Source organism: Myotis brandtii, unplaced genomic scaffold, assembly GCF_000412655.1.
Source record: "Myotis brandtii unplaced genomic scaffold, ASM41265v1 scaffold601, whole genome shotgun sequence".
NCBI lineage: Eukaryota > Metazoa > Chordata > Mammalia > Chiroptera > Vespertilionidae > Myotis > Myotis brandtii.
The window spans coordinates 2,372,501-2,381,740 of record NW_005370276.1 but is presented as its reverse complement, the minus strand read 5'-3'; the positions used below and the strand labels follow the sequence as shown (position 1 = coordinate 2,381,740).

The 9,240-nt window shown below is 58.0% G+C and overlaps 2 protein-coding genes across 3 annotated transcripts in view; one reads left to right on the top strand and one right to left on the bottom strand.

Annotated features, from left to right (window-relative positions):
- Positions 1 to 3,255, top strand: part of KLK1 (kallikrein 1) — a 4,249-nt gene extending 994 nt beyond the window's left edge. The window contains exons 2-5 of the mRNA XM_005879567.2: positions 722 to 878; positions 1,961 to 2,247; positions 2,384 to 2,520; positions 3,033 to 3,255. Coding sequence (XP_005879629.1) covers positions 722 to 878; positions 1,961 to 2,247; positions 2,384 to 2,520; positions 3,033 to 3,188 — 737 coding nt within the window. The 3' untranslated portion in view covers positions 3,189 to 3,255. The remainder of the gene's footprint in view (positions 1 to 721; positions 879 to 1,960; positions 2,248 to 2,383; positions 2,521 to 3,032) is intronic.
- Positions 3,256 to 3,512: 257 nt separating this feature from the next.
- The window catches only part of LOC106728382 (transmembrane protein 202-like), a 29,940-nt gene continuing 24,212 nt past the window's right edge, over positions 3,513 to 9,240 (bottom strand). The window contains exons 3-5 of one of the 2 annotated variants that reach the window (XM_014550522.1): positions 5,047 to 5,193; positions 4,649 to 4,777; positions 3,513 to 4,464 (exon numbers count right to left, since the gene is read on the bottom strand). In XM_014550522.1, coding sequence (XP_014406008.1) covers positions 4,274 to 4,464; positions 4,649 to 4,777; positions 5,047 to 5,193 — 467 coding nt within the window. In that variant the 3' untranslated portion in view covers positions 3,513 to 4,273. Of the gene's footprint in view, positions 4,465 to 4,648; positions 4,783 to 5,046; positions 5,194 to 9,240 lie in introns of those variants that run through there. The other variant, XM_014550523.1, reaches the window with a different exon arrangement.

Below are 9,240 nucleotides of genomic sequence, written 5' to 3'. Positions count from 1 at the left end.
CCAGAATGATTATCACTGGCTCTCCCTCCTTTTGAGCCCAGTCTTGACCCCAGCCCTGTCCCGGGGCTCCCACCCCCCTTAGAATGCCATGCCCTGGTCACAGGACCCCAAACTCTACAGGAGCCCTCTCCCAGCCAGACCCTGTTGGCCACTCTTTGGCCTGGAACCCCGAATTCTCTCAACCAGGAGCCCCAGTCACCCCACATTCCCCAGGTGCTTCTTCTTGACCTGATTCCCCAAATCCATACCCTTTCCAGAAGCCCCGAAAGCCCAACCTCCCCCCCCCAAAAAAAGGTCCCTAATCATTTCATCAGCCTGGAAGCCCCTAAACCCTCCAAATCCTCTCACCCAGCCTCTGAGCCCCTCTCTTGAGGCCTTTAACCTTGGTTTCCCCTCTCAGAACCCACAGCCTCTTGTCCTCCAGGTCAAGACCCCCCATCACCCCCACAAAGCCCACCCGCACCTGATGGGGTCAGCTCTGCTCTCAGCAGAACATCCTCCCACCCAGGTCCAGCCACCACCCCCTTCACCGCCCCCCCCACACACACAGTCTCAGAGCCTTCAGGATCCTGAGCCCTTCCCATCACCCCTGCCCATGTCCTCAGACCTGGGCCCTCTACCCCTGCGTCCCTGCGTGTCCATAGCCTGGCCCCCTCTCCCAGTCCAGTCCCCTGGCCCCGCGGCCACCTCCATTCGCCCTGACTCAGCACCCCCTCTGCAGGCGCCGTGCCCCCCATCCAGTCCCGGATCGTCGGAGGCTGGGAGTGCAAGAAACCCCAGCCCTGGCAGGCGGCCCTGTACCATTACAACCACTTCGAGTGCGGGGGCGTCCTGGTGGACCCCCAGTGGGTGCTCACGGCTGCCCACTGCATCAGCGAGTGAGTAAGGGGGAGGGGGAGGGGCGGGGTTGGGGGTATCTGTGCTACCACAGGACTGGGCAGCCAGCACTGTCCCTTCAGATGACCTCAGGGGACGCAGAAAGGACAGGTCGTGGTCCGGGGTCACGAGGAGAGAGACAGGGCTGGGACTGGTTGACCAGAAAGCCCTCCCACGGCCGCCTGAGTCTGCCTCTGTCCCTCCCCTAGACCTCTCTCCTCTCTCTTCTCTTCTCTCTCTCTCTGAGTTTCTGCCTCACTCCCTCTCCCCATCACTACTGTGCACACACACCCCCCAGCATGGGACTGAAGGGGACCCCCAGGGAAAAGGGAGGGTCACCCCCAACATTTTGGGGGAGGGATGTTCTCACACCGCCCAGCCCCGCCACCCAGGAGCCCCACGGGGAAGGGCTGGTCTCCGGTGGGGCTGTGTGAGAGCCTTGAGGGCCATGGGGGAAGGGGAAGGAATGAGAAGAGGAGGGGAAGGTGCTGGGGAGGGAAGGGGGACGCTGACCTTGGGCTCGGGGCCAGGCCACCCGCCTGCTGGGGAACCAGCCCCGCAGCCCCAGCTGCTGCCGAGCTGGGCGCAGGCCCCTCCTCCCATCTGCTCCCCCACCTCCTGCCCTCCCAGCCTGGTCTCTCTCTCCCTGTCTCCCCCTGGCCCCCCCTTCTCTCTCTCTCTCTCTCTCTCTCTCTCTCTCTCTCTCTCTCTCCTTCCTCCGTCACTTTCTCACTGTGTCTGTTTCTCCCTCTGCTCCCTCATTCTGTTCTTTCCTGCTTCTTCCTTCTGTCTGTCTCTCACCGTCTCCGGCTCTTCCTCATCCCGCCCCCTTTCTGCTCCCTCTTTCTCTGTTCTCCCTCCCGCTCGCTCATTCCCCGAACCTGCTTCAAGCCCTTTTCCTCACTCCCCTTGTCCCCGATCAACCTTGAATCATCGTCTCCACCGGTTTGGAATCTTTCATGCTCTCTCCCTTTTCCTCCTCGTTTCTCTCTCTCTTTTGAGACCCAGCCCCATGCTGCCCTGCCCCTTCCCCCTTCTCTCCCCCTCCTCCCTCCTCATGCCCTGCGTCCCCCTCTCCCCCCAGCAATTACCAGCTCTGGCTGGGTCGCCACAACCTGTTTGAAGAGGAAGACGGGGCGCAGTTCGTCCAGGTCAGTAAGAGCTTCCCGCACCCTCGGTTCAACCTGAGCCTCCTGAAGAACCACACCACCCACCCCGGGGAGGACTACAGCTACGACCTCATGCTGCTCCGCCTGGCCGAGCCCGTGCAGCTCACAGACACCGTGAAGACCCTGGCCCTGCCCACCCGCGCCCCCAAGCTGGGGAGCACCTGCTACGCCTCTGGCTGGGGCAGCACCAACCCATACCCATGTATGTCAGCCTGGAACCCAGGCACCGGGGGGTCGGGAGTGGGTGGGGGACTGGGGACCTGGACTCCGGGGTCTGAGGGAGGAGACCCGAGGAGCCACGAGGCGCCGGCCACAGCCATGTTCTCCCTGGCCTGCAGTCCAGTACCCAGATGAGCTCCAGTGCGTGGACCTCACACTCCTGCCCAACAAGGTGTGTGCCGAAGCCCACCCCGAGAAGGTGACGAACGTCATGATGTGTGTTGGACACCTGGAGGGTGGCAAGGACACCTGTGCGGTGAGCTGACCTGCTCCCCCCTGGGCCTGGGGGGGGGGGGGGGGGGGCTCAGGTTCTGGCCTGGGGCTGAGAGCTATCCAGGCATCTGTCTCCAAGGCTGCCCAGATACCGCCCCCTCCCCAGTGCTCCAGCTCCCTCCTCTGCCCCTTTCCTCCTCACACCCCCAATCAGGTGGCCCATGCATCGCCCTCCTCCCTCTAACGCGCATTTACAGTCGGGGCAGAGAGAGCTAGCTGGGAGAGGTGACATCTGAGATGAGCCCTGAGGTGGGAGGGTCCCGTGGATGGATGCCCCCTCCCCCTCCCCCCTGCAGGGACTGTCCTCCAGGGCCCTGGTGTCCCACCCCCATTGGCTAGAACTCCACGCACTGTCCCCCTATTGGAACCCTGCCACCTCCTCCTGGGAGTGGGCCCCAGAGACAAGTGCGTCCCTCCCCACAGCTGGACTCGGGTCTGCAGGCAGAGCCCCCCGCCTCACTGACCTCACTCTCTCCCCCTCTCCCCCTCCTGCAGGGTGACTCCGGGGGCCCGCTGATCTGCAACGGGGTCCTTCAAGGAATCACCTCCTGGGGCCAAACCCCCTGCGCCCGACCCAACACGCCCGGGGTCTTCACCAGAATTCTGCCCCTCGTGGGTTGGATCAAGAAGACCATGGCAGCCAATGCCTGAATGCCTCTGCCCTATCCCTGACCCCCGCACCGTCCCCCCCACCAATTAAAACCAAATATGCATCCAATTTGCATGGAGTTCTGGTGTCATCTGGCCTCCCAGACACCCCTCTCCACACACACACCCCCTCCCGCCCCGTCTCCAGGCCCAGGGCTGGAGTCTCCCCGCCCTCCCTGTGTTGGGGCGGGAGGCGTGCAGCAATGGACAGGGGAAAGGATGGGGCAGAGGCAGGTGCAGACAAACAGGCAGAGGAGGAGGCCGGGACTCCAGGCCGGTTCTCACACACGCCGGGCCCGACCCTGCCCCGAGGGAAAGGACGCAATGGAGGATCGGACTCTGAGAGCGGGGTGGTGCCCACATTTTATTGTGGCGCGGAAGCCAGGAAGGTGGGCGAGGGACGCTGCGGCAAGCCACGCCTTCCTGGGGAGGGGCGACAGCAAAAGCTGGGTGGGGGTCGTGTCCGCCCAGGGGCAAGATGAGGCATCCAGGGGCGGGGCTGGCCCTCGGAGGGGAAGGAGTTCCAAGGATGAAGGGCGGCTTTGGGGCGTGGCCTAGCTAGGATAGGGGTGTGGCCTATCTGGGATTGGGGCGTGGCCTGGCTAGGATTGGGGGGCCTATCTGGGATTGGGGCGTGGTCTAGGTAGGATGGGGGCGTGGCCTATCTGGGATTGAAGGGGGGGGCCTAGCTAGGATTGGGGGGAGCCTAGATAGGATCTGGGCGTGGCCTATCTGGAATTGGGGCGTGGCCTAGTTAGGATGGGGGCGTGGCCTGGCTAGGATGGGGGCTAGGTGGGATCTGGGCGTGGCCTATCTGGGATTGGGGCGGGGCCACGCTAGGATGGAAGCAGATCCACACCCACTGGCCCCTTGGCAGGAGCTGCGTGCAGGTCGGAAGGGGGCGGTGTCTGGCTTCTGGGATGGGGACCAGGGGAGGACTCTGGACGGGAACAGAGCCGCAAAGGGTGGGCCCAAGCTTGAGGGTCCCCGCTTTGTCAGCAGCGCTCGGAGGGCGAGGCATGTCTCCATGGAGGTCTGATTCCCGCCCCGGGGCCCAGGTACCCGTCCGTGTCCTGAGCAACCATGGCTTAGGGAGGCTTGGCGGGGATCCCCTGGCCCGGGAGCGAACTGGACTTGCGGTCTGAGTCTGACTGTCTGGACATGTGCCTCACAGAGCCGGAGCCTAACCGCGAGGCCCACCGCCAGTAGCTCACCCGCCGATCCCAGCTGAACGAGGCCTGGCTCCACATGCCCGCGTAGTTTAAGTAGCTCAGGACTCCTGGGCAGGAGGAGCTGGATAGGCGGCTGGACGCCCAGTTCCGCAGAGGCCCCGCCCCCTTTCCCTAGGCCCCGCCTCCTTGGGTTCACCACCATCTGGGCCCCAGACCCAGCCCAGGTTTCTCCCCGGGCCCGACCCTTCTTCCCGAGGCCCCGCCCATTCTTCCCTGGGAGCCCGCTCTCACCTGTCCACAGTATCAAGGCGCCACTGCCCCAGCATAGGTAGGAGGTAAACAGGTACGAAATACGTGGCTTTGGTCTCAGGGCCTGGCAGTTGGCTACAAAGAGCGTCATGCTGAGGATAACCAGGAACCCTGCGCTTGGGTGGGGCCAGAGATGGACACTAGGCTAAACAGGTACCCCAGAACCTCCAGACACACGTACACACACATACGCTCTCGACAGTCAGAGATGCCCCCCACACTACTCACCCCAACTGAGAAAGACAGAGGAAGGAGAACTGTGAGAGAGACTGTCAAAGACGGACCCAGGTGACCGTAGGACAGAAAACTCTGAGATCCGCCTCCCAGGGCACAGATGCTGGGGTTGGGGAGGGCACCCCATCCCCCAGGCCCACACTTACCAATGCTGAAGCTGAGGAAACTGAAGATAAGGTCGGTCTTGTTCAGGCGGCGGAAGACCGGCCAGAAGGAGAGGGCCATGGTGGTGACAAGGATGAGACATATGGTCAAGGCCAGCATCATGAAGCCCATGCTCATGTGGATGAGAACTGGGGGGAACGCGGGAAGTGGAGGGAGGGAGGATTGTCCCAGAGTCACCCCCAGATGTTCTCCAAGGTCAACCTCTAAACTCATGTCAATGACACCCCTGAGCAGTACCCCCAAAGGCCCCCCAGAGTTTGACTACAGATGTCCTCAAAGTCACTCCCATTCCCATCACCAAAGTCACCTCCTAGAAACCCCAAAATATGACTCTCACAAAATCACCCACCAGGGAACCTGTAAACTGCAAGTCATCCCCACTCACACCCTCAGAGTTCTCCCAAATCAACCCCCATTCACCCTAAAGGTCACCCCCAGACACCCCCCTAATCAACTACGCATACGAAGGTCACCCCACAGATGACCCCGAGACACCCCCACACACATTCTTGAGGTCACACCACAGAATCATCTCAATCATTTCTAGAGTCACCCCCACAGTTACTCCCAAAGTCGCCCCACTCACACTCCCAAAAGATGTCCCACAGCAACTCACAGTATCCTCACAATCACTCCCAGACATGCCCAAAAATACACACAAAGTTATCCAAGACACTGTAGTCTCTTCAGTGATGAAGAGGGGTTCCGGGGTGTGGAAGCCAGGAAGGTGGGTGTCTCTCTACTCCTCTCCCCTCACACTCCTAGGTCCCCTAGTGACCCCTTTCACACCCCAAAACCTCTTCCAGTGTCACCTCCATTCACACCATAGAACGCCCCCACACACAGACATTCTTCACATCCCCCATACATCTCCCAGAGCACACACACAGATGTACACATGCAAAAAAACAACAAACAAAAACAAAAAACAAAACTTACAAATATCTAAAATCAGGGTACCTGAAAGATGTCATTGCATTCACTATCCTATATAATAAAAGGGTAATATGCAAATTGACCCGAATGGTGGAACAACTGGCCACTATGATGCGCACTGACCACCAGAGGGCAGATGCTCAATGCAGGAGCTGCCCACTGCTGTTCAGTACGCTAACACAGGGGAAGCCCCACTCAGCCACAAGCTGGGCTGATGGCTGCGAGCGCAGCAGGGGTGGCGGGAGCCTCTCCCACCTCTTCAGCAGTGCTAAGGATGTCTGAATGCGGCTTAGGTCTGCTCCTTGAAGGGGGCCTAAGCTGCAGTCGGACATCCCCTGAGGGCTCCTGGACTGCCAGAAGGATGTCCGATCCCCGGGAGCAGGCCTAAGCCAGAGGTGGAAATCCCTCCCCTGAGGGCTCCTGGACTGCCAGAAGGATGTCCGACCCCCGGGAGCCGGCCTAAGCCAGAGGTGGACATCCCCCGAAGGCTCCCGAACTGCGAAAGGGTGCTGGCCGGGCTGAGTAACCCCCCTCCCCTGAGTGCACGACACTCAGGACACCCGGGCCTCTAGTAGAACCGATATTTATCCAGTTTACGCTGCAGTGTGACAAGACTTGCAGCTCCTTCTGAGAACAAGCCCCTTGCTACTTTGCCTGCTTTTGAACAGTTTCAGCGAAATGAGCTAAGACTTCATCTGCTTTGCTTCTGGCAAACTGCACACCTCTAACACCTAACCAGCAAGCAAAAGGTTCATCCTATATACACAATAGCAATGGCGCTCCCTGGTGATTACAAAACCCTGGTGGAAGGCTTCTCCAGGCACATCTTTGTGCTCTGGGGCCACAGAGGTAGACACGTGACTCTGGTTGAGCCAATCACAGTGTCCCATCCCCCAGACCACGATGATGGGCCATAAGGTGGGCACATGATCAAAGCCCTGCCCTGGGACTTTTTCTAACTGAAGTTGTCGGGACAGCTCTCCCTCCTCTGGTCGATAAGACCAGGAGCCTGGAGCTGCCTGAGCCTTGCTCCCAGCCTCCTGGGGGATGGGAGACCTGAGGGAGTAAAACTAAAAAAGGAAAGCAGACAAGAGAAGGAGAGTTGAGGCGACACTGGCTGTTGTCATCCCAGAGGCCAGCCCATCCTGTGGCTTGGTCAGAAAAGAGTGGATGTTTACGGCTTAACTCCCCACCATGCATGTCACCCTCCTACCTGTTCCCCACTCTCAGCCCCAGTTATAAGCCAATCAGTGCATTGCATTGCTCTGGCCACCAGGCTTGGTTGGCGGTAATGGTGTGACCTAGCCAGGGCTTTGACGGGAACTTTCGGGGAGGGGGTGTGGGCATGCAGGAGGCAACCAATCAATGATTCTCTCTCATCATTGATGTTTCTATCTCTCTCCCTATCCTCTCTGAAATCAATATATATAATTTTTAAAAGGGCATGGCTCCACCTCTGCCCAGGCCCTGGTCCAGGCGCATGCAGGAGGCAACCAATCAATGTGTTTCTCTCCCATTGATATTTTTCTGTCTTTCCCTCTCTCTTCCACTCTCTCTACAAATCAATGGAAAAATATCCTCAGGTGAGGATTTAAAATATTAATAATTTTTAAAATAAAATAAAGGCAGTTACCCTGGCCAGTGTGGCTCAGTCGGTTGGGCATTGTCCTGTGCACTGAAAGAAAGGTCATGGTTCTATTCCAGGTCAGAGCACATGCCCAGGTTTCAGGCTCAATTCCCAGTAGGGGGCGTGCAGGAGGCAGTCGATCAATGTTTTGCTCTCACAAATAAGTTTCTCTCTCTCTCAAAATCAATAAAAATATATTTTAAAAATACAAATAAGAAAATGACGGTAGGTGCAGCAGCTGGAAAAAGAAAAGTGTTTTTATAAAACTTACTAGAGGCCCGATGCACGAAATTCGTGCAAGAGTAGGCCTTCCTTCCCCCGGCTGCCAGCACCAGCTTCCCTCTGGCACCAGGGACCCAGGCTTCCCTTACAGCCCTGGCTTCATCTGGAGGTCATCCGGAAGGACATCCGGGAGGACATCTGGTCTAAGTAGCATATTATGCTTTTATTATTACAGACTAGAGGCCCAGTGCATGAAAATTCATGCACTGGAGGGGAGGTCCCTCAGCCTGGCCTACTCACAGTCCAGGTGCCCTCAGGGGCGGGAGGCAACTCGGCCATCAAGGAAAGGTGATGCCCCCATCATACTTCTGCTGCTGCCACTGCCAGCAGCGCAAGCCTTGGCCGGCCCTGGTTACCTGAGCCTTGGGTGACCCTGGGCGGCTGGGCAGCCAACATCCAAGGCTTGCCTGCACCTTGAGCCATCCCTGGGCAGCTGGGGGACTGAGGGCGGATCCGGCCTCACTGTGAGCCTGCCACCCCCGGTGGGTTTGAAAGGACTGGGGCCTCCAGCAGGGCTGAGGGAACTAGGTGTCGCCATCTTGTGGCTATGGGCTCCGCCATCTTTGTAACGGTGTGATGGTGAATTTGCATATTCTGTCTTTATTAGATAGGATAACTAAACTTGGTGTAGCACTTAATATGTGCCAGGCAGTGTTCTCATTCCTTTAGGTGTTTTAGCTCACACATTAACAGCTTACGAATTGGTACTGCTATTACTGCCATTTTTAGAAATGTGGAAACTGAGGCACAGAGAGGTGAAGAAATGTATCCAAGATCACCCAGCTACCAAGAGGTTGGACTAGGATTCGAACTAGGCACTCTGGCGCCAGGCTCCGGGCTGTCTCTTGTTGCAATGCTCAAAAGCAATGAAGAGCCCTAGCCGGCTTGGCTCAGTGGATACAACATCAGCCTGCAGACTGAAGGGTCCCAGGTTTGATTCCAGTCAAGGGCACATGCCTGGGCTGTGAGCTTGATCCCCAGTAGGGGGCGTGCAGGAGGCAGCTGATCAATGATTCTCTCTCATCATTGATGTTTCTTTCCATCCCTCTCCCTCTCTGAAATCAGTAAAAATATATTTTAAAACATATTTTTGAAAAAGCAATGAAGAGACCAACAAGGAGGCAAAATGTTCCTGCTAAAAACCTCTTGTCATCTTTTCTGGAAAAACAAATTGTTAAGTGAGAGAGAGAGAAAATGATGGTGTTTTCAGCCACCTAGTGATGAGGCAGGCGGGCTTTCGGTCAAGTATAGTGCTCACCTTCCAAAGCATATGACAGTCCTATTTCCTTATGAGCCAGAAAGAACTCCAGGAGCCCTGGCCAGTGTGGCT